The 26,429-nt window shown below is 30.1% G+C and overlaps 1 protein-coding gene and 1 long non-coding RNA gene across 2 annotated transcripts in view; one reads left to right on the plus strand and one right to left on the minus strand.

Moving 5' to 3' along the window:
- The window catches only part of LOC107448615 (26S proteasome non-ATPase regulatory subunit 9), a 34,523-nt gene extending 31,125 nt beyond the window's left edge, over positions 1-3,398 (plus strand). Inside the window, exon 6 of the mRNA XM_016063883.3 lies at positions 3,153-3,398. Coding sequence (XP_015919369.1) covers positions 3,153-3,186 — 34 coding nt within the window. The 3' untranslated portion in view covers positions 3,187-3,398. The remainder of the gene's footprint in view (positions 1-3,152) is intronic.
- On the minus strand, positions 1,885-19,864 carry LOC139426225 (uncharacterized). The gene is made up of 3 exons (XR_011637450.2): positions 19,683-19,864; positions 5,920-6,031; positions 1,885-2,174 (listed from the first exon to the last, which is right to left on the minus strand). It is a non-coding gene; the product is annotated as an uncharacterized LOC139426225 (long non-coding RNA).
- Positions 19,865-26,429: the final 6,565 nt, after the last annotated feature.

Here is a 26,429-nt window from a genome sequence, read left to right on the forward strand (position 1 = left end):
AAGATTTTTTTTAAGTTTCATTCATTGATCAGGTAATTAAACTCGAACTTAAAATATTTAAAACAATCTAAGAAATGAAAGAATTTTATGAGTATTATCACCTTTTTTGGCTATTTTATTTAATTTTGGAATTAGATCTTTAGGTGATCATTTTGATTTTTACTCCATATCATTCTAATTAAAGAAAAATTAGAAAATAGTTTATAAAAGTAAGATGGCTTGAAATTTAGGTTTTGGTGTGAAAATTAATAAAAAAGGGTAATTTGAAACCACCTTTTTCGTATTTAATATCACCTATGCAGTGTTTTCATCATAGAAAAAAAATGGGTGTGAATACAGGGTGAGATTTCAAAAAATTAAGTAAGATTTCTAAAAACTAAAAAAAACACAAAAACTCTTGAAAAAAAAATCATTTCGTTAATTATAATACATTTTTAATGTCTTCTATTTTTTAAAGCATTGAATACTTTTGGTGCATCATCATAGAAGATTTTGCCTTTACAAGGTATTTGTCCATCTTACATTAGCACATAAAAAATTTGAACGTCTTACATGAAGAAACCTTACCTACGGTAAACACGTGGTTGCAGAGAAATGTGTTCTGAAAGGGGTTCAGTGGTTGTGTTCTGTTGTTCGAAAAGGTTCTGAACAATACTGGTAAATAGGGAAGCTAGATAATGGGGTAGATGTTGAAAATAATGAAAGATCCAGGAAGAAAAGTGAAACGGATTATATTCTAAATGGCGTAATTTGAAGCTTTTTCCAAAATGCGAGAAATTTGCTAAGTTTGAAATTGATTTATAGAAAGCGCGAATTTCTCGCGGTAATCATTTTTTAAGGCGAGAAAAAAAAATATGCGAGATTCTCGTGCTGTAGTGAAAACACTGCCTATGTTTAACTTTTTATCATTAGCCATACATTAGAAGTGCTTTTCGTGAATCAAGTTGTTCATTCATTGTTTCCTTTTAGACATTTCTTAGATATTACCTAATTAAGCTATTGTATATTTGAATTCAGACTTAAGCAAATTATACCCAACCAACGTATAGTTTTGTAGAAGGGTGAGATTATTGTAATAGTAGGCATGGTCGAAAAGACGAGGCTAGGTTTGTGGATGTTATTGGAAATACATATGGCAATTACCAAATTCTAAAGATTAAACAACCGGTCAAAAAACTGAATTGATTGTAAAAATTTACCAACCATCAAATTTTTTATATTCTGCTATATATTTTGTTAATTTTTTATAATAGACTTTAAAGAGCAAAACTTTGCTCTAGATATTAATTACTTATGTTTAAAATGGTTTTAAATAAAATATTGGCTGAAATTAAACGTGAAAAATTATTTAGAAATATTTTTTCATGTTTACAGATCATGAGCCAGTTTGTTATTCCAAAAAATTTTTTCCGAATTTTTTCATTTAATCTTTATTCTTGGTGCCTTCCTCAATAGCGAATATTCAATTTAAGAAATGCTGGAAAATTAACAATTGTTTGTAATTTTGTCAATTGTTAACTGCTCTTTAATTTCCTCTGAGAAATTAAGTACATCGAAAATACGCTCCCTTCGTTTGAAGTAACATCGATGTTTCACAAGTATGCATTCGCATGTGAAAGTGTGACCAAAGTGATGAATTATCTACTATTCGTAATGGCTAGCTTAAATACTAGTTATACACGACTCTAAATGGGTAATTCTCGTGATCACAGAGGCATTTTAAATTGCGTCCATTTACAGATCTATGAAGATTTGCACCCATCAAATTGGGTGTTAGAACCCTGTTTTTTCCCAAGATAACTTAAAAAGTAGTTGCCCGGAAATGTTACAAACTGTTTTTTTTTATTTTTTTTATTGTTGCTCTTCTCACTACTCTACTTTTTAAAAAGTAGCACACTTCGCAACAGAAGAAGTAGCAACAGCAGTAGTTCGCCATGTAGTATGTAAAAGCGTGGTTTTCACATTGTTCTATTCAACGTTTTCACAATTCTTTCAAACACAATGCATTTCAGCGTAGGGTATGAAAGTGACAATCATTTTACAGGTTTGAGAAAATACTTGGGGGTCTGCATGTGCATATATTAAGTTGGTTTCAGTGAGATTCTTGCTTTCTCATGTGCAACTCTGCTGCATTTTGCAAAATATGCTGAATTTCAGCCTTTATTTTCCAACATCTGAAAGTGAACCAAAAAGTCTTTTTATGGTGGCTAATATGAACAAGAAGATAATTCTTTGTCAAAAACTAGTTATTTTATCATGATCATGCAAACCTTTATAAATTAATTTGCTTTTTTATAAAGTATATAGTGCTTAAATATTTTTTAGCGCTTAAAAAGTACTTTAAAGGTGCTTATTTTTTGTTGAAAGATTGGCTGTGCACCTTGGTAAAGCATTATGAAAATCTAATTATCAGTGTTTTAGGTTAGTTTTTTTTGCAAGAAGCTCATTACCAAATAATTGTTGAGAGAAATAAAAGGGTTAAATATTCATAATTCTGTCTTCAATTACATTTTGGAATCAAGCAAAATGTTTGAAATTAAATCAAAAGATGCAGTGACTCTTTGTGATATTTTTCAACGTGTTAAATTCTGACTTTCACACCTTTTTAATTTTTGAAGATCAGAATGAAAATTGGATTTTTTAGCTATTGTCATTGACATTTTTGTTTTAGAAAGGAGGTGGTTTATCTCTCATTGATCAAATTTTTCTATATCAATCTAACAAGAATGATGAATTAAACTCAATTTTTTCTTTCTTTTTTTTACTCTTCTCCCACCCTTTATAAAAGAAAAGAAAAAAAAAGGATTTTATTTTATAATTATTATTATTTATTGCTTTATTTTGCTAATTTCTTGTTTCTTTATTTTGCTATTTCTTATTACTTAAGAAAAAGCAACCATCAAGCAATAAAAATCACTAATCTACAAGTACTTTGTAAGTTCGCAAAAATTATTTTTTAAAAAATATGTGTATACCTATTACATTTTTTATCTGATGTTACTATGCACTATCTCTGACAAAAAATTTTTGAAATTTAAGGTGACAAGTTGAACAGACCCATTTTTTTTTTATTAATTATGAATACAAAACATATGATATATGCCTCAAAAGACTTATTTTCTTAAGTAATAATACTTTTAATTTTTTTCTAGATGCTTCATTGTTGCTGTTAAACCACTGCCATAATGCTGTGTTGTGAAATGCATTATTTTTTCAAAAACCTTTTTGCTGTTATACAGTGGATATTTTTAAGTTTATTGTATATATGTGCATATCATATTTATTTCGTTATTTGTGATCATTGTGAGGTATTGACTGTGAATCATGTCTTGTAAATTTAAAAGTGATATGTTTGTGAAAAAAATAAATAAAATATTTGTCTTGTTGTTGAAATTTAATTCATTGCATTTTTGTGGTAAAAAAATTGTAGTGATCAAAATAAAAATGGAACACATCAATAACTTTTGATCTTAAAATCGGATTTTCACTTATTGAGGTGCAATATTAATGGTTTTAAAGGTTAATCTTAAAATATGGTAACTAATTTGTGCTGATGAAGCACAAGAGCATACCTTTTTATAATTTTTTTTTTTACTGAATTTTTTGAGAGGTGGCCGCAATCTGGTCTTAAAAGTTTAGATTGTAAATAGGTCAAAAGCTTGGGCTCAAATTAATTTCACTTTTTATGTTTCTCACCTTGTCTGTTCAGCTTGTATTCAAGAAAAACAAAATATTTCTGCTCATAAGGGTAAAACTCATTCATCTAAAAATAATTATCCGAGAGGTTTAATTTTGAAAAATTATTTTATTATTTTGTTGAAACCTTAATAACGGTAAAAAAAATGCTTCAATTGTGATGTATACAAATTTTTGTTTAATTTTAAGGGGTCACAGTACCTTTGCAACAATTTTTTTAAATAAATGTATAATTATTCATTTTGTGGATGCTTTACCTGATCATTTAACTTATAATCAATAATTTATCTTCAAAAAATAATTAAACTGTTTATTTTTTTTAAAATTTAAAGAAAAATTCAAAATTTTTAAATCTTTTAGGCTTTTTTATTTTAACATATTTCCAAAAATGTTTTCTTCTTAGTGCTTACAATATTCATCTTAACAATTTTGTGCATTCATTAGTTAATATATCAATTAGAATATTTTTTATAAATTATTTTGTAAAAAAGTAGAAAAAAAAGGTTAAAAATTCCTGTTAGGTATATATAACATGCTGTAAAAATTGTAATACCTCATAAAATGCTTATTCCATGCACAGTTTAAGTAAGGGTATATTACAATTCAAAAATTTTCTAGTTATTTTTAAACAATTTTTTTTTATATTGGATTATTTTTGAATAAAGAGTTTTAATATTGTTAAATTTTTTTAAATATTATTTATGATAGTTAGAGTTTTGGTTAGTTATTAACCTAAAAAAACAAAATTCTTTCTTAAAATTTTCTAATTAATGATAATCTTCTGTTTTTAGTTCTGATTAATCATTTAGCATTAGTAAAACGTCTAAATCGAAATCATGCAGTTTTTAAATTAAGTTTATTATAAAAAAAAGCAGTTAAGAAAAAAAAAAAAAGGAAGTTTTCGTTTTTCGTTACCCAATGCTTCAAAATCACTACTCTTTATGTATGTTTAGAATCTTTGTCAAATAGGACGCATTTAGGGTTTGCAAATAAACAATTGGGAGAAAAAAAAAAGCTTATCCAATTATTATAAAAGAATTGAATTGAATTGAAAAGAATTGAATTTGTCAATTAAAGTAAATGTGGGATTAAAACACTATGAAACCAGTTTATTTGTTAGATGGAACTAAAAGACATATGCTTTCTGTTAATAACCACATTTTAGCTTCATCCATCAAAGAAACTAATTTAAAATATCACTCTCTAATAGAATCCATCAGATTTTACTTTTTTTTTCTCAATTTAAAATATTAATAATTCATAGGTTCTAATGATTGAATTTTGGAAAAAGAAATGAACTTAAAACTAAATGGAAAAATTACACTCTACATGTTTTGCATATCTAGTTTAGTGTAATTCGAGTAAGGTCTTTAGTAGAGATCGGCACTTTATTCTAAAAAAATTGATTTTTTTTTCGATAACGACATTTTAAAAATTATTCTCACGACATATTGTTAATACCATGTTTTACAATAAATATCGAATATGCAATATAGTTCTTTAACGATAACGATTATTAAATTTTTTTAAATCAAGAATGACAATGTTGCGAGTTTGATCGAATACGATATTATGATGATAATAAACAGCAATAAATGTTGATTACGATAATACAGGAGTATTATCAATCATGATCTTTATAAAATGCATTATTCTGTGAGTAGATAAATTTCATTTGGCGAACGGAAATATTGACGTAAGTTGTTGTTGTTAATTTACGTCGCACTAGAGCTGCACAATGGGCTATTGGCGACAGTCTGGGATACATCCCGGAGAATGATCCGAAGACATGCCATCACAATTTTGATCCTCTGCGAAGGGGATGGCACCCCCGCTTCGGTAGCCCGACGACCTGCGCGCGAAGTCGAGCACTTTACGGTAGCACAGTTTTACGAGGACCAATACCGCACACCCTCGGTCCCTACGCAGCCTGATCCAAGTGGTCACCCACCCGCACACTGACCGCAGCCAGTGATGCTTGACTTCGGTGATCTGCTGGGAACCGTGTCTGACGTAAGTAAAAATGATTTAGAAACGTTAGCTGAACTATATTGTGAAAAAACGATATTTTTTGTAGATATTTCACGATAATAGAATTCTAATATCGCTAAGCTTTAATATTCAAAAATGAAAAAATGTAAATGAGGGATCTTAGATTGTGCTAGAATTTTTTTTTCCTTGTAGTATTGTTTGGTAGTATAAAAAATGTACGTAAATTTTTACCTTTGATTTGACGCTTAATAGCTAAATCTGGCACTAGCATAATTAAATTCGTATCTGCTTGGTTTGGGCTCAAATTTATCCAAGGAAGATATCGAACCACCATTTAACGATTCTGAAAAAAAATAATATGAACTGTACTAAGTTTTTGATTTGGTAAAAATGTTTAAGGTCATTAGAATGTTCGCAAATAATATTACTTTTTATAAGGGAAAAAAAAACTTTTTTCAAAATGTTATTTATTTATTTTTTTTTTGTCATTCCTTAAGAGAACGCTATACCGCGGGAGAAATTTTTTATTACAAATTCTTTTTTACCTCTATTATACTTTTATTAAATAGAAAAGACTTCACGAAAGCACGCGATTTCTTCCATTTTGACATTTAACCCTTCGTTGCAATAATTTTCCATACGCAAACTTATTTAAACTTTTTACTGACTTGGTGAAAATTTAAAATTTGTCGAAACTATGGTAACGGACAAGGTAAACGTGTGGAGAGTGGAGAAATCGCGTAACATTGAAACGCCTATTTTGTATACAAAGATTATAGCATTTTAAAGTTGGGAGAAATGGAAGATCAAGTAAATTATAAAGGTCCAATTGCTGAAAAAATATTAAAATGCAAACAAAATATTGCAGGATAACTTACCCACTGCGTAATTACGCTATAATTTTTTTAGAAATTTTTTTTCAGCATTTGAAACTTGTGGTTTCCTCAAGATTTATTTGAATCACATTTTCTACACTTTAAATGTAAAGTGACTAACGAGAGAAACTTCTCAAGGTGGCAGAGAATAGCGTCGTCTTAAGTAATTATTTATTTCACTGTTAAATATTACAATTTTTTTATCAATACGAGTTGGTAGAATTAAATGTACGTTTCTTTCGGTACATTCATGACTGGAATGACCTGATTTATTACAGTTTCTACACTTTTTGATTACTTGATCACATTTTGCACTTATATGCCCATAATTGTGGCAGTTATAGCATTTGATATGAGACATATCTTTATTTTGATTCGGATTATTCAAACCAGGAGAAAAGGAAGAGATGGGTGTGTTTCGTTTTTGTTGAATTTGAAATGTTTTGGTTTTAAAGATTGAATTCTTATTAGAGGTGTCTACTTTTGTTGTTATTATTCGCGCGTTTTCGTATGTTTCAAGCTTATCAATCAATACACTTAATTCAGTTATTTGGTGTAAATCATCCAATAAATGTTCGCGGATATCAGACGGTAATTTTCTTCTTACTTGGTCAACGACCATATATTCTTTTAGCTTGTCAAATATTTTCAAACCGCTAATCCACTCGTCAAAATAGTGGTTTAATTGATATGCGAAATCTCGCCAAGAAACATTTACTTCTTTTTTATGGAAAGAAAATTTCTGACGGAATTGCTCCGGGGAAAGTTTAAAGCGTTTCAGAAGCAAAGTTTTAACAAAATTATAGTCTGCAGTTAATTGTTCAGGCTCTTGAGCAATTATTTGAACAATGCTCAGTGGGAGAAGTCCCATTAAATACGTGACGAATTCAGTTTTATTTATATTTATTCTGTTTGCTTGACGCTCAAACAATTGTAAATAGGTACTGATATCGGTTTCGTTGGCATCAAAACTTTTAATTAGTTTATATAAGTCACTTGTTTTTAATGTTTCTGTTGCTGGAATCGGAGTTCCGTTTTGCCGATTTAAATTTTCCGCTTTAAGCTTTTCAAGCTGAATTTCCTGTGCTAATTTTTCTTTTTCGGCCGTCGCTTTTTCCAAGCGTTCCGAAACAATATTTTCTAACACATTTTTCGTAAATATTTCATCATATTTAGCATCGGAAGTAATTAGCTGTGTTATATTGATAATTTTAGGATTAGGGGGAAGTGTAATCTCTAATTCTTCTGCTAGTTTTAACAGATCTTCCTTTCTAGATCTGGACAAGAAGCTCATTATTTTATTTTACTCTATAATTCACACAGAATAATAGTAAAAAAAATATAGTACTCACAGGTTCGTGATTTTCTTTTATCCAATTACAACATCCCTCTTCTGACACCATTATGTCAGGTATATATGCCGAGTTACTTCAAACTACACCATAATGCGATGATGGTTATCATCAACTAATTCAATCAACCATATGATCAATAACAATAACAATAATATTTATTCCTCAATAATAACATGAGTCACATAGACTCTAACCACTTAGGTTCGAACCACACAGGTTTCAGGTTTTTCCTATAAACAACCAGTTTCACTTAGAAACTACACATCAACTAACTCTCTTCATTTACATCGAGAAAGTTCGTTGCTTTCCGTTAAAGAGAGCGACATCTGGCGTATTGACAGAGAGGCTGTAGTCTCGCATGTTACATGTATACATATGTACCTGTATATATGTTTTGGAACACCCTATGTCAAAAATTACAGTGATAAGCTTGTAACTTGATGTCAATTACGTTGATTATCATATCAAGTAACTGCACAAAATTTCGTAAGCCTGACTTAAATAGTCATAGAGATGGATAGTGCTCAAAAACAAACAGACCACCCTGAATAACTTTTGATCATGATCTGATTTTCACGTTCTATGACTTGAATTTCAAAAGAATCATATTTTTAAAATTTCATTTCTCTGGAACTATTCAATCAATTTCGCTCAAATTTTGTATTTTTTCCATTTAAAATTACAATGTTTAAAATGATGGTAAAAACTGAATACCTTGCAATTCAAAATTTTCTCGACTATTATTAAATAAAATAATAATAAAAACATGATAAATATTTACTAAAAGTTATTTCTTGCATGGAATCATTTTTGGATAAACGAATTTTATAATTGTACATAAAAAACTTTTTCAAATCGCTTAAAAAGCTCTCGAGGTATAGCGAAATACGCAAAAAGTAAAATTACTATTAAAGGGTCCAAAACCGGTTTGAACCGCTTTCCTGGCCAAACTATTAGGACCATATTTCCCAGATTGCGGCTTATCCAGAAAAAAAAAAGATATATTTATTTGGAGAATGTACTTTTTTGTGTTTGGTTTCGTAACATAAAATTTCTTCTAGACTGTGACATTAGGTCACAGCCTAATTTATAAATATCCTGTTTTTTTTAATCAATAATACTAATTCTTTTAATTTTGTAATACATTCTTTTATTTCATCATCTTTCTTTAGCCCCTTAAGCGGTAGCGCATTTTGGACATTCTCCCCCTAAAATTCCTTACCAGCTCCTTAAAAGAGCCCCTTTATTTCGAGAAGTTTCCACCCTTTTTTTTTCTGAGAATTCCACTGGTCGTCGGCATTCTTTCATCTCCGCGTGTTTGTTGTGTTTCTCAACCGTAACTTTTAACGCATAATCATTTTTTCATCTCAACTCGTGATTTTTAGGTAATTTAACTTTAACTTTTACAACATGCACTACAACTTCAATTTTAAGTTTTTGTATCTTATAAAAAGGATGAGCGCGAAAGACGATTAGCTTTCGATAAATTGATGTCATATAAGTTGCTGCACTCCGCTTAACGGAGTTTTTAACATTTTTTGCTCCCACCTCCCTAAGGTGGAGAAGCTTTTTTTTCGAAGGATGGCCTCTCTGCGCCATCTTCTTTTGATGTTGGGATTCGTTCGCTGGAAATAACTCACCGATAGCCATGCTGTCCTTTTTTTCATTGCCTCTGATGAATTGCTTACTAAAGAATTTTCCTTTTCTTGACAAATTGGATTAATGTTTCATAAAGAATTTTCCTTTTCCTGACAAATTGGATTAATGTTTCATAAAGAATTTTCCTTTTCCTGACAAATTGGATTAATGTTTCATAAAGAATTTTCCTGACAAATTGGATTAATGCTTCATAAAGAATTTTCCTGATAAATCGGTTTTTAGTGCCTACTAAAGAACTCTCCTGATAAAATCTCCAGTTTTTTTAAAGGATGATCCGCTGACCAACTACCGTCAGGGATGGAAATCCCCCACAGTCCGTTTTCACTCCTGTTCCAGTCATCACTAGTTCCACATCCTTGGCATGAGCCATTCCTAAAATGATGTAGTGCCTCAACATAATGATTCGTCTAGTTTATTTTTCCTCCAATAAAACAATAGTGATTTTTTTTCAAAAAAGAACTGGACTGATTTCTTTTTCCCTAACCAAAAAGTTTTTGTTTGTTTCATCCTAAACTCATCTCCGATCCAGGACTGGATATCTTTTTATGGATAAAAAAAAGGGTACGTGCTTTAAATATACTTGGTATCTTCTAGAACTGTTTTTTGAAGAAGAAGAATTGCTATTCTTCTGGGTTAGCCAAACTTCGTAAAATGTACAACTAACTATGTTTCACCCGGCCATTATTTTTTTAGTTTTTCTCTTTTCTAAATTGTTATTTTTTTGCAACTTTTTCATTTTTTCTATACCCAACCTTAACAGGGCATCTGGTGCCGTTCCGCTTTTCGGTTGGTGTATATAATTTTTAATTATATTTATTTTGACCAGGGAATGTGTATTATTTCAAATTAAATTTTTTTACTATGAGTAAAGTAAGATATTATTATTCAATGTTTAATACATTTAATTTCAATAAATTTCTTTAAGTTTGGAGTAGGAAATGAATTGTTTATTTCAATAGTTTTTGATATTAGCCAAATAAACAATAATAAATTATGCAATGTAATCAAAATTTTTTTAATACACTTCATGTTTTGATTAGTTCATTAATATCTTGTTTTGGTTATTTACTAATTTGTTTCATACAATAACCAAATAGATAATTTTTAAGTTGAGATAATAATAATTATGTGTCATAATTTCTGTAATTGAATATTACAATTGTTTTATAATAGTGATTAAAAATAACGATTTTGATTAGGATGATTAATATAAATATTTTTGATTAAATAATAAGTAGTAATTGGATAAGATTTGGTAAATAATTTTTCATATAACAATTTAAAAATAAGATTCCTTTTATTCTATAAAATTGATGTTTACATAAATTATTTGAAAAATAAAATTTTTTCACAGCAATTGGTTAAAATAATAATCATTACTTAATATTTGGTAAATTCTATGTGTACTAAAAATTTTGCTTCGTATGCTTTTGAAATAGGTCATGTTTAATAATTTAATTGATTATTTTGTTGAAAGGTTATTGAATTGATTTTTAATATGTATTGCCAATGTCTTACTCTCCTATATTGCTAAATTATTAGTGTTCTAATATATTATACTACAATTGATTGGTTTTTTAAAATGTTTGGGTATTTATTTGCACTTTGAAATAATTAATGACAATATTTTTTCTAATGGTTGATATTTCTTGTTTATGCAAGTATATCGTTATATGATTAATTTGAGGGGTTACCTAATTTTTAATTGTGTTTTTCTTGATACTAAAATTTATTATATTTCAATATATTATTTTCATGAGGTTATCAAAAGGTTACAATTAGTAATAATACCTGTGTAATTGATACTTTTATTATTTAAATTTTTTTTCTCATTAGATGACCCCAATTCAAACCCGTAATAGAACGTATTCTAATCCAATAATTATGCCTGACAACGTAAATAACATAGAGGCCAATAGGCAAACCCCTAAATTCAATTTCAATAGTCCAGAATTTTCTGGAAATTCTCAGAATGTAGAGTGGTTCCTGAACCAAATTAAAGATCTAGTAAAATTAAATCAATTTGATAATCCGGCTGCTTTATACTTATTAAAATCAAAATTGTCTGGGGCTGCTCTCACTTTTTTTCAGAATTCACCTGAATGTAGGGTGGTCACAAAGTTCGAGGATGCATGTCAGCTGCTTCAAAATTTTTTCAAACAAGAAGATTCTTCCTCGGCTGACTTGGCAAAATTTCAGGCAATCAGCCTTTTGCCCTCTGAAACTATCAAAAATTTAGAATATAGGATAGATTCTCTTGCCCATAAGGCATATAACTTTATAAATGACCAAACTGCTTTGTCTCGGATAAAAGCCATGCAGTTCTTATCTGCAATCCCTTTGCACCTTAAGGAGACTATTCTCATTGAGGGAATACAAGATTACCGCGAGATGGTCAAAAGGGCCAATCATATTGTGACAATTCAACAATCATTAGCTGGATCGGCTACTCCTTTAGTCGCAGCTCATGCGGTGACTCAGTGTGCTTCTGCTGCACCTGATCAGCTCACCTTAATTTCAAAACAACTCGAAATGTTGACAACAAAAATTGAGACTATGCAGTCTAATTGTAATATATGTTCGAAACCCCACAGCACTAAATTATGTCCCCTTTTACTTCACCCTGTACAGAACCAGGATCGGGTTGGACATGAACAACCTCGACCAACTCCAAACCTTCACTGTGTTTTCTGTAATAGGTCTGGGCATATCATGAGTGTGTGTCGAACGTATCTCAGACATTTAAGACAAAATTCATTCGGGCCATTGGCGATGCATTCTTTTCCGCCACAGTTCCCCATGGTTTCTCCCAGGTTCACTGCACCGCAGTATCCACCACCACCGATTCCTAGTCAAAATGAACAATTTAGACCGAGGGTTAATAATAATACTAATTATAGAGGTAACAATCCTTTAAACTCTCGCAGGAGGCAGTAGGGGATGGCCCTGTCTTCTCATCCACCAAACCATCCAAAATCTTTGATATAAATGAGTTTATGTCAGAATCTATGTATAATTCAAATGTTACTATTAGGGAGTTTTTGACTAACTGTAAATATAAAGAAAATACTGAACACATAAATATTGTTTCACATGAAATTAATCTTCCTACAATTGCTTCTAGCTTTAAAAATGTTAATGTAAATTTTCTACTCGATAGTGGGTCGTCAGTCTCATTATTGACATTAGATACTTTCAATGCAATTAGGGCTCATAATAAAGTAAAATTCTTATCAAGAAAAGTCCAAATAAGAACAGTTAATTCTCAGCTTCAATTTTCGGCGTGTGCTGAAATTTCCTTTAAAATCCATAATAATTTTTTTCGACATCAATTTTTTATTGCAGATATTAAGAGTGATACTTTTCAGGGAATTCTAGGTTTTGATTTTCTAAGAACACATAATGTTCTTATTCAATTCCAAGACGAGTTGGTGCAATTTAGTAATTTTTGTATTCCTTTAAATAATTTTGATAAGTTAGCTTCTAATCATACCAATAATGAACAGATTGATGTAGTTTTAAAAAATAAACTCACAATTGAGCCAGGCGAGACTGCCATTGCCCATTTAAGGATTAATTCTTTTGCTAATCAAACAAATAAAGAAGTGTATTTCACACCTACTTATAATTCAAAAATTAATATTCATCCTTCTCTTAATGTTGTTGACAATAATATGTTTAATACAATAATCCAAAATAATTCTGATAACACTGTTCATTTAAATAAAGGCTTGAATATAGGTTATATTATTTGTAATTTTGTTGTCCAAAATAGTAATAATGGTAATAATGTAGATTTAAATGATTGTACTAATCTAGAACAGTGTAATTTAATTACTGCTTCTCAGGATATTTTAAATTTAAGAAAAGATGAACTAAAATCTACTGATTTTGATTTAGAACATTTAGACACTGATCAAAAATTAATTCTTCAAAACATTTTATTGGAAAATTTTGCTGCATTTTCTAAAACCATAAAAACTTTAGGATGTACTGATCGTGTGGTTCCCTCTTTAACATTGAAAAATGACAATGCAATAAAAACCTTACCATTTGAAATTCCATATGCTTTAAGGGATGACATTAAACAAGAATTAGATGAATTAGTGGAAGCCGGGATTATTCATAGGCATGTTAGCCATTGGGCTGCTCCACTAGTTTTAGTCAAAAAGAAAAACTCAGAGAATAGTCAAGGAAAACCTAAGTATCGTTTAGCTTTGGACTTAAGATTACTTAATGCAGTGGTAGAAAGCTCCACTTACCCTTTGCCTAAAATAAGCACGATAATTAATGAAATTTCTGCTTATAAATTTTTCACTAAGTGTGATATTCGAGAAGCCTATAGGCAGGTTATGCTTCCTGAACACCTACAGGACATACTAACTTTCACTACTCCTTTTGGATCCTTCGCTAATAGACGACTCGTTTTTGGCCTCAAAACGGCAGCGAGTACTTTCCAGGCTTTAGTAGACCTAATTATTGAGGAATTAAATACTGAGGGTATTAAAGGTATACATGCTTATCAAGACGATTTCCTAATCGGAGCAAATTCCTTTGAAGAAATGACTAATAGAATATCAGCGTTACTTAAAATTTTAACTAAATATAACTTAACTTTAGCTCCTAATAAATGTTCTTTCTTTAAAGATTCTGTTGAATATCTCGGTTTTGTAATTTCCCATAAGTGTATAACCCCTACTTCATCCAATATAGCCAAAATTACTTCATTTGCTACCCCTCGTAATGCCAAACAGGTTAAGAAGTTTATAGGTGTGTGTGGCTTTTATCGCCATTTAATTCCAAATTTCGCCCAATTAATTGCTGTGTTGACTAAAGTTGCTACAAAGCAATCTAAATTTAAATGGAGTGACGAACAACAGCGGGCATTTGATGCATTACAGAATGCATTTTTTTCGAAACCTTTTGTTCAATTACCAGATTTCAGTAAACCGTTTTTCCTAAATACTGATGCGAGCAAATTAGGCATTTCAGCAGTTTTGATGCAGGAGCATGAAGGATCTCTTCGCCCTGTCTCTTTTTTTAGTAAGGCTTTGTCCAAGTCTGAGAAAAACTATCCCGCCATCAAATTGGAGCTATATGCAATTTTTAAGGGTGTTACAGCATTTAAATCTTACCTCTATAATAGAAATTTTACAATTCTGAGTGATAGTAAACCCCTAAAACATTATCGCAAGGTTACATCACCTGCTGATATTATCACACGTTGGTTGCTTGCTTTGAGTGAATATACTTTTGAGTTTATACATATACCTGGTCATGAGAATGTGTTAGCCGACTGGTTTAGTCGTTCTCCTGATCCTAATTTTTGTCAACCTGCTTTAAATAGTAATGAATCTGAACTAATTTTACCTTTCATTGATATAAATGAAGACCATGTAATTCATGCTTTAACTAATAATGACTCCCCTCTTGAAATTTCTTTAGACACATTTAAATCGGAACAATATAAAGATCAAAATATTCAGGAAATTATTTCTCTTTTAAACAATCCCACGTTAATTAATCAATCTAAGACTGAACATTTCTTTTTAAATGATGGTATATTAATGTATGCCACTGAGGTTTTTCCTCATAAACACAGAATTGTAGTTCCAAATTCATTAAAATCTAAAGTGTTAAATATCTGTCATGTTTCCCATTCTGGTATTCAAAAGACGTATGAGCTTGTGTCTAAAAGATATTTTTGGAAAAGTTGTTACAGTGATACCTGTAATTATGTTAAGTCTTGTGAATTATGTATTAAACATAAACAGTCTGCGAGCAAGCCTGCTCCTTTAAAATCAATGTGGCTACCTCAGAGGCCTGGACAATTTGTCTCAATGGACATTGTAGGACCCATTAAGAATTGTGGATATATTTTAACTTTCATAGATCATTTCTCTAGACATTTAATTTTAAACCAACTAGTCAATTTAACCACTGAGACTGTTTCTAAACATTTAATGAATTATATTACTCAGTATGGTAGAATGCTATACCTATTAACAGATCTAGGCACTCAGTTTAAAGCTGAGGTTTTTGAATTAATCAATAAAAAGTTAGGCATAAAATTAGCCCATAGCAGTGCTGCTCATCCTCAAAGTAATGGAATGAGTGAACGCATTAATCAAGCTATTAAGTCTTCTGTTTTAACTTTACATGAGAAAGGTGTGTCATTTGCAACCAGCTTATTAATTCACCAAAATATATACAATGGTTCAATTCACTCTTCAACCAAATTCACCCCTAACTTACTTCATTTTGGTCGTAATTTGGCCTTAATTTTTGATTGTTTTGAAACTAGTGTTGAACCAATACATTTGGATAAATCTCACTATTTATTGGAGACCTTAAATGAGCTCAATATTGCATATGAAAATGCTTACCATAATTCTGAACGAGCTCAAGTCAAACAAAATTCGAGACAAGGTGCGAAAGCAAAATTGAGATCACTAAATATTGGTGATATTGTCTATTTAAAACATACTAATGTGTTTAAACCTAAATTTGATGGTCCGTTTACTATTTTGTCAAAATTTAATGATGTGGATTATGTAATCCAACTGTTGGACAATACAAAGGCACCTAAACTAACTGTTCATATAGACCGCTTACGTCTATGTCCTCATAGGAGGCAAAATTTGCTTTTTCATCCCTCTTTGGATACCTCCCCTAGTGTAATTGATAAGGATATCACTCTCCCTAAGGCTTGTCCTTACAATTTAAGAAGTAAATAATTTTTTCTAAATAAATTTGTTTGAATGTAACATTGTTATGTGTGATGGGTGTTATTTGGGTATCGGTGTATATGATGCTGGCCGTCATATCCGCGGAACATCGGGATCCTGTAGTACTTGTCAGGCAATACCAGTGATTTTTTTGGTTAATTTTTTTGATATACAGTTCTTGTAACTAATTTTCTCAATAATTCTAACATTTTTTTAATTGAGTGAGGTATTCAAATTGTGATATGGTTTGTATGGTGGATGATGAGCAGTGCCCTCCTTTATGCGACTCTACAAACTTATAACTATGGGTTCGTGTTTGTGGTGGTTCATGTCTAACTGATTGCAATTTTTTTAACAAATATTTCATGTTAATATTTGTATTTTTTTAAATTACGTAAACACATAATTGTAATTAATTAATGACGTCTGATTATCGAATGCCAATTTTTTTTGTTTTTCGACCCTGTAGTTCTGTACAGTATATTTTTTTTTCCTTTTCTAGTATGTCATAAGTCACTATTATTACATACAATTTTTTTTTTGGATTTTTGCAGAGTGTGAATTCTCTTTGCATTAGTAATGTATACAAGTACACCTCATTGTACATCTCAAGGTGTCACAACGGTTGTTATGATTTTTTTATTGTTTTGTGTTATGTTGTTTCATACAAAATTGTTGATGCTGAGTTCATTAATTGTATATTGTTCAGCAATTTTTGTTAGGTAATGCTTTTTGTAAGCAATGTGTCAAGGCCTTGTTTTTGTGTTTGTTTTGTTTTTAGCAGTTTTTTTTGGTCAAAGTTCTGTGAGTCAATTTGTTGTTTTTTTAAGTGTTAAAATTCCTTGCAGTTTTTGTTAAGTTTAATGTTTTGCCTAGGCTTTTCCTGTTACAACTAGTAAATTTAATTGCAATTTTTTTAAATTTTTTTTCAAGTCTAAAATTAATAATGTTAATGCACTTATTGCTCTCACTAATGACTTTGATTTGTTTCAGGTATACAGTTTGATGTGTACTAAAAATTTTTTTGTCGTTTTAACTCGGATTACTACTTATCAATCTTGTTTGATTGGTTTCAATTTTTTTCTCAAAATTCACTTAATGGATTGATGTACAAAATGTTGTACAAAGTTTTTCGTTTAAGCTCGGAGTATTGTCAGTCTACAATGGTAGCCTGATTTTTTTCGTTTGTTTGCAATTTTTCAATTTTTTGTTCATAATAAATTCCAGCAAACAAATCAATTTCTTTTCAATTCCTTCTTACAAGGAATAATTTGAGTTAATGTCCTTTACCTCAAAACATTTGCTTTTCCACTATTACTAAGTGAGATTTTTTTTTGAATAATCAATTATCCATTTTACCTCCTTAATGTTATTTGATTTGAGGAAGATTTTCTCAGTCTACTTCATGTAGCCTGAATTTTTATACGGGTGTTATTGCACTTATAGGCATTCACATGCATCAAGGCATATGTTGTTTAAGTTTAATTGATAGTACATGTGTTGACGATTCTGTGTCAAAATGTTTGTTTTCATTTAGCAAACAATTAAGATTGTTTTGTGTTTTTTTTCGTCCATTTATCAAACAATTAACATTGTTTGCCTTTTCACTAATCAAGATGCAGCCATGTAAAGCTGCTTATATGTATGTGTTGTTATGTGTTACTAATTCTTTGTATGTCTTATGTTTGAGGCACAGCTTTTCTCATTTCAGACTCTTACTATCCGAAGTTTTGATATAGATTGTTATGTAAACATCTGACTATTTGTAAGTGGAGTAGTGGTGAACTGGAGTTGCAGGCTGTTAGAACTTAATTTCATTTATAAATTTTTTTGGATTAATATTTTTTGGCAAAAAAAAAAAAAAAAAAAAAAAATTTTCTTCAAAATTTTTTTCTGCAGTGGGGGGTATAATGTGACATTAGGTCACAGCCTAATTTATAAATATCCTGTTTTTTTTAATCAATAATACTAATTCTTTTAATTTTGTAATACATTCTTTTATTTCATCATCTTTCTTTAGCCCCTTAAGCGGTAGCGCATTTTGGACATTCTCCCCCTAAAATTCCTTACCAGCTCCTTAAAAGAGCCCCTTTATTTCGAGAAGTTTCCACCCTTTTTTTTTCTGAGAATTCCACTGGTCGTCGGCATTCTTTCATCTCCGCGTGTTTGTTGTGTTTCTCAACCGTAACTTTTAACGCATAATCATTTTTTCATCTCAACTCGTGATTTTTAGGTAATTTAACTTTAACTTTTACAACATGCACTACAACTTCAATTTTAAGTTTTTGTATCTTATAAAAAGGATGAGCGCGAAAGACGATTAGCTTTCGATAAATTGATGTCATATAAGTTGCTGCACTCCGCTTAACGGAGTTTTTAACATTTTTTGCTCCCACCTCCCTAAGGTGGAGAAGCTTTTTTTTCGAAGGATGGCCTCTCTGCGCCATCTTCTTTTGATGTTGGGATTCGTTCGCTGGAAATAACTCACCGATAGCCATGCTGTCCTTTTTTTCATTGCCTCTGATGAATTGCTTACTAAAGAATTTTCCTTTTCTTGACAAATTGGATTAATGTTTAATAAAGAATTTTCCTTTTCCTGACAAATTGGATTAATGTTTCATAAAGAATTTTCCTTTTCCTGACAAATTGGATTAATGTTTCATAAAGAATTTTCCTGACAAATTGGATTAATGCTTCATAAAGAATTTTCCTGATAAATCGGTTTTTAGTGCCTACTAAAGAACTCTCCTGATAAAATCTCCAGTTTTTTTAAAGGATGATCCGCTGACCAACTACCGTCAGGGATGGAAATCCCCCACAGTCCGTTTTCACTCCTGTTCCAGTCATCACTAGTTCCACATCCTTGGCATGAGCCATTCCTAAAATGATGTAGTGCCTCAACATAATGATTCGTCTAGTTTGTTTTTCCTCCAATAAAACAATAGTGATTTTTTTTCAAAAAAGAACTGGACTGATTTCTTTTTCCCTAACCAAAAAGTTTTTGTTTGTTTCATCCTAAACTCATCTCCGATCCAGGACTGGATATCTTTTTATGGATAAAAAAAAGGGTACGTGCTTTAAATATACTTGGTATCTTCTAGAACTGTTTTTTGAAGAAGAAAAATTGCTATTCTTCTGGGTTAGCCAAACTTCGTAAAATGTACAACTAACTATGTTTCACCCGGCCATTATTTTTTTAGTTTTTCTCTTTTCTAAATTGTTATTTTTTTGCAACTTTTTCATTTTTTCTATACCCAACCTTAACAGGGCATAGACAAATTAATTACCATTACGATTGAGTCATAGAATGTGATGATCCGATCATTAGATAAAAAGTTATTCCGGGTGGTCATTTATTTTTTGCTCGCTGTACTTACATCTTAAATTTGAGCTAATTTGAATTTCGCAAACGCCAACTGTATATGTCTGTGTTGTATTTCTTACTACTGATGATTGTTAGTTTGGTAAATTGGCACGTCTGTGTTTACCTCCTTTTGATGACCTTTGAACCCACTGAATTTTGGGTTGGATTTCGAACACGCATTTCATACATAATTTTCAAAATCTGCAATATTAAAATAGAAGATGTGTTAGATGGTGACTAATAGCAAATAAGCACAATATATAGAGAAATTTGTAGAGTGACACAGTATAATTTTTCAATTTCTATTTTCAGTCTACGTTTTTAGTATGACCTCTCATTCTTGCAACTCTTTCATAATAGCGAACAATGCATGAAGTCCCATGAGCTTCCATAGACTCACTGTTATTTCTCATTAAAATTTTGTTTCATTTTTTTTATCCCTAAGAAAGCACTACCAAATACTTTTAAACTAATATAACAGGTGCTAAACACTTTAAAACTAATATTTTTCCATTGACAGTAAGTCAATGATTTCGCAAGATATGGTAAAATATGCAAAACGTAAAATTAACAATAAGAGATCTAAACTTTCGACCGCTCTTTCGCCTACATTATTGGGACCGTATTTTGCACTTCTGATAACTTCTAATATTTTAAGGGTGAAAAACCTAAATCGATCTTGGAAAAAATGTATTTTAATTCAGAGAAAGTACGTTTTCGTGTCTGATTTCTTAATTTAAAATATCAAGTCCAATATTAATTTCACATATTCAAGGTAAGGTTAAGGTTCTCACACCATTAAGATTGAGTTATAGTAAGTGAAAATCCGATAATTGGTTCAAAAGTTATCAAGGTGTTAGCCTTTATTTATTTTCGTGCTTTTTACATCATTTTGATTCATCATTACCTTCTTTATTAGAGTTAATGTATCTTTCATTTACATAAAATTACTTTTAGAATCAATATAAATTGTTTCCCTTCTTTATTTTGAAGATAGTAAATAAATAATAGATTTTCAACGACTTGCAAATAATTTAGAAAATAATAGGCTAATTTTTTAAATTTATAATCTCATTTCGTAGTAAGTTAAGCTTGATCTCACGAATTAAAATCTTTTCTTTAAACCGCATTAATGCAAACGATTCCATTGAGAGGTTTCAAACGATAATGACAGGCAATTTATTTCTCATATTCGAAAAAAATGGCGCTAAAATTTCCCGCATCTTGAACCGACAATATGATTATTAAAAGAATATTTAATTTGTTAGTGGATAAACTCAATACCAATAAAAAAAATCCTTGACCAACATATTGGGATTTTTTTCATGAGTCTAGTTGCATGTTTTGGCATTCATGCCCAAATCCATATTTATTATTATTGCTGTTGATTTGATCTTTGAACTTCGTTTTTTAAGAAACGGAATGGCAACAAGAAATAAATACTTGCTGGAGGGAAATGGATGCTAAGACATAACCAAAAATGTCAATTCCTTAGGTAAAGAAGACACATTTTGGTTAATAAAAACGTGAGGATTGTTGGGGGTCAAATAAGTTACAGAATTCTAAATCGTTTCAGCTGTTTGTCTTCTTCTTTCCGAAGCTGTAACTTGAAAATCTCGTTCACGGAAAATGATGTTTGATATAAAAATAAATATAATTCGATTTAAATGTGTGTGAGAGTGTTATATAGTAATATGGTAATATGGTTGGTTAAGATCAAATTCATGACACTGAACACATGGCGTAAGAAGGTTATAAAGAATTTTTTTATATATAATTTCCTATTATTCTCATTGTTCATTATTTATCGTTTTAAAAAATATTAAGTTGATTGACAAATCTAATCGTTTTAATTTCCAGTTTTAAGCAAAAATTTCTTTTGAGTTCTTTTATTTGTTTATGCCGTTTTTGATTTGGGTATGTATGCCAAATTATGCCGATAAACATGTAAAAAAAAAAAAAATTCCAATATGCTAAAATTCATGAAACGGGGCTCATTGCGTAAGAAGTTTATAAAGAATTTTTTTATGCATAATATTCTTATTGTTCATTAATTATGACTTAAAAAATATCAAATTGTTTGATAGTAAAGCGTTTCATTTTCAGTTTTAAGCAGAATGTTCTTTTATCTATAATAATGCGCGTCTTATTACTCCAAAATCTTCTTGTATTCACTGCGGTTTGGCTATACCAAAGTATTAGGAACAGTCAATAAGTTATTTGCCTACCTTAGTTTAATTATTTATCCAATTGGTACACTATGTGTCTAAGATTCAAGAAATTCAGTGTTGTCAGAGTAAAAAAAAAAAAAAAATATGTATAGTGCGCTGCGCAATATAAAATTATGGAATGCTTAGAGTAATTATTGATTTAATAATTGTTGTTTAAATTCTGAGATTTTAATGTTTCAAGGAGCTAGTCTCATGTATGTTATTTAAATTGTGCTGACGGTATTTTAAGATGCGATATCAGACGCAAACTACGTTTTTCTCTTAAATATTTTTTTTGACCCCTCAAAACAGAGGGGGGGGGTGAGAAATATTGTTCAAATAGTTCAGGCAGGTGAGTGGTTTGAATTTCGAATCTCTTAATGTCAATTTCACTCTTTTCCTATTTTGTCCAGTCTCCGGAACAAAAGAAGCGAATCAAAATATTTTTATATTTTATTTAAAACTTTGCTTAAATAAAATTTATGCAAAAATTAATAATTTTTTTCATAATTTTTTTCATACCATTTTTTTATTATTTAACTAACTATTAGTCCAAAAATTTTAAGCTAATCGAAATCCAGTACGAGATTAGTTATAAAATCATACACAAAAACATAATAAATTAATAGTTTTCTTGATTCATTTTTAGTTTTAGCCTTTAATATCGAAGGACAAAGCAGCAATCTGAAAAATGGTCCAAATAGTTTGGTCAGGATGTTTTATCGCCTTTATTTTAATCTTATTTTTTTTTTGTGCATTTCACCGTATCTCTTAAATATTTTGAAGAACCAAAAGATATTTTCACAAAATTACTCAAGAACTCGTTCTTATTTTACTCGTAACCAGTATTTAAAGCAAGAATTATAAGGTGTAAGATTTTTCTCTTTTTCGATAAGTTCAATCATTTTCGTAAAATTAAGAGTAAGAAAACGAAGTTAACAGAGGATGGATTTAACTGCAGTTCTCAACAGCAAACTGTTCTTACCATTAATTCAAGGTACGTATACTTGTAAATAAACAGCCTGCTATCGTGATCTTAAAATAAAATCAATATTTTTTTTTCTTCTTCGCGAAACTGACTTGACGAACTACTTATTTATTATATTAAAATTCTATTTTTCCTTGAGCAATTTATAGATTTTAAGCGTGCAATACGTTTCAAAAGTTATAAATAATTTCTGCGGTACCCTCTTTTATGTTTATGTAAACTAATTGTTTCTCAAATATATATTTCAATACTTATAAGGAAACTTTCGTGAAATTCGTCTTCTCTATTCTAAATCTATTATGCATTTGCATAGCATGGAACCCGTTTTTCGCTATAAAAACATTTTCTGCCCCAGGTTTTTTCGACCCTAAATGGCTGTTACGCCTACTACATAAAAAGGTTAAAGTAGTGCGATTTATTCAACAATATTAACTTGATTTAACATCGGATACGGTCTATATTTTATGGCTTCAGCAGACGTGTTGGGAATAAGAAAACTTTGTGGTTTTAGCGTTTACCTTGATCTATGACAGAGCTCCTGAATTTAGGCGAAAAGAGTCATGTGAGGCGATTTGTCCTTTTGTATATTTTTCAAGAAAAATCAATTCATTTGAAATTAATTATTGTATTTTAATTATTAAACTTATTAATTATTGTATTTTAATTTGATAATAAATCAATTATCATAAATTAGATAGTTAGTCTTCGAGCTCTTGTTTGTTGGTGATATTTTTTATTTTAAATCTACTTAAAAATTTGAGTTAAAAAGTAGTGGAAAATGCTAATTTGAGAAACATTCAAATAACTCAAAACGCGCCTATGAGAAACATTGATTTAGCTCAAAATGCGCTTTTGAGAAACTTTAATCTAGCTCAAAATGCGCTTTTGAGAAACTTTGACATTGCTCAAAATGCGATTTTCAGAAACTTTGATAGCTCAAAATGCGCTTTTGAGAAACTTTTATATTGCTCAAAATGTGCATTTGAAAAACTTTGATATGACTCAAAATGCAAGCTCATACGTGTATACTGGCTTCGATTCCGTTTTATAAACTACTGTTATGGCAACTTTAAAATAGTTACTTAATCCAAATAAATTCATTATGCATAAATTATTTTGTACATCTTTTATTTTAAGTCTTTGTTCAACAAACTTTAAGGGTACAGTGAGCCAAGAAGAGAAAAGAGAAAATATCACCCCGAATAACTTGCAGTTTCATAAGCACATTTTTACGTACTAATGGCCAATCTTAATGGTTTAATGACTACTCCTTTAATATGCCAATTAATTAGTGCACACCATTAATTAAGTTACGAAATAAAACACAAAAACATACTTTCTCTTAATAAACGTACTTTTTTTACAATTAGGATTTGAATTTATGGATATCAAACTTAAAATGTTATTTAATTATGATGCACGATTACCCAACCCTTAAAAGGACTCTATATCTCAGAAGAAATGTTTTATGGCTTAGAAAAATCCTAAAATCTTTTGATGTAAAAAGTATAAAATTGATTAAAAAAATGAATTTTATCTATAAATTACTTATTTATCCCTTATTTAACGGTATTCAACAGTAAAATTTATTGATTCTTCTTAAGTATTTTTCTTGTTATTGCGTTTTTAAATCTCGATTATTATAAGAATTTGAAGGCTCAAAATTAAAAGTGTTTTTTTTTATTGCATTATAAAATAGTTGCAACTTTTATGCAACATTAAGACGTTTAGTTTCCGCTTTAGAATCACAAAACGAAATTCCCTTATGCAAAACTGTTTTTAGTCAACGTCTGAAATTAAAATGATGAATAAAAAATTGATTATTTAAAATTACGGCTGCGTTCTGTCCGTTCTGTTGTTTATTATTGTTATAGGACTGGATTAAGAAGAAAACCACCAAGAGAGAATAAAAGAACAGGAATTTCGTAAAAATTTATATTCCTTTTAGAGGACCTCGATTATGCAGACGATATTGTTCTGTTGTCTTCCTGATTCGAAAAAATGGAACGGAAAACACAACTTATGACAGAAACTACAAAAATTGTGCAAAACATTGATATCGAAGATACTGATACTTTTAGCTTTCTTGGTTCAATAGTGTCTACCACAGGCGGAACTGACGAAGATGTTACATCCAGATTGATCAAACACGTGGTATTTTTAGAACATCAAATAAAATTTGGAGCTCTTCAGCTTTAACAATCAAGTTGAAACTACTCATCTTCAACTCAACAGTTAAAGCCGTCCTACTTTATGGGTGCAAAACTTGGAAACTTACTAAATCTCAAGAAAATTCCTTTCAAACTAAAGCTCTAAGCAGCATTTTCAAAGTCTTTTTGCCTTATGTAATTTCAAATGAGCAACTATACAGAGGGGCCTAAACGAGAACCTTTACTGAGAAAATCAACCATCGAAGATGGACGTGGACACTGGTAAAGATAACGTGGACACTGATAAAGATAATGTGCATAAAGGTGAAATTTTTATGTGAAGGTTTCTTAATCACCTAATGGTCATGGATTTTGTATTTGATCGAATATAAACTTACAGAGCGATTTAAATTATAGAGATTTTAACTGCTTGGCAATATGGAACTAAACATTAATATTTTGCGCAAGATGCGTACTTATTTGTAACTTCATAGTGGCAATTTTTTTGTTGTAGAGAATTACGAAATTTAAATAAAATTAGTTTGTTATTTTCTCTTACTATGAGCAATAAATAAGACAAGACTGAATAAATAAGCAAAATATGCGTTTTATTGTGTATGTGTTACAGAAATACTATCACTTTTGTATTTGTTTCAAAATATATTAGTCGAAATAAAGCCTAAAAACATTTATTAAAGCTAATGTGTACAAAGGTGAAATTTTAAGGTGAATTGTTACTCTTTATATTCATCGTCTTCCTCATACCGTAGTCGGATTGCAAAAGCCATTTTAGTTTTTTTAAAGTCTTAGCATGGGAAATTTTACTGCCCCTGGCTTTAAATTCTAGATACATTAGTGCATGAATAATCACATTTTAAAATTCATATAATACCCGTATTTCTAAAATTCTTAACTTTCCTACCTGGCAGCTTACGCAGTGGGGGGACTTGTAACACTTTCGGCGCAAAGTTACAAAAAGATATAAGCTAAGATGGATTAATAAAAGACGTGACAGCTAGAAAGCGGTAAAGGTCGTATGAAATGGATAACCTTATATACGATATTTTTCACCTGGTTTGCCCGAAGGTTCTTTAAAGACTTTCCAATGCCAGTTAATTTTACTTTTTCTTTTCTACATAAGCAGATGCCGAATAACGGTAAAGTGTTCCAGGTGAAAGTGCACATGGTTTTGAGAGATTACAGTTCATTTGCAATTATTTTAATGGAGAATTCGAGACTAAAAACTATTTCAGAACAATTTTTAATTTATATTAGTGTTATAATTGGTAAGAAATCGGGTTTGTTTGTTTACTGTGAGGAGCTTAAACTTTTAAAAGTTCAGAAATAAAATATTAATAAAATAACATGATAAATTTTTAAACTCTGCATTGAGCTAATAACAATTTATTTAC

The sequence above is a fragment of the Parasteatoda tepidariorum genome, chromosome 10 (genome assembly GCF_982258835.1).
Source record: "Parasteatoda tepidariorum strain Cologne lab strain chromosome 10, Ptep-v5.0, whole genome shotgun sequence".
NCBI classification, from domain to species: Eukaryota; Metazoa; Arthropoda; class Arachnida; order Araneae; family Theridiidae; genus Parasteatoda; species Parasteatoda tepidariorum.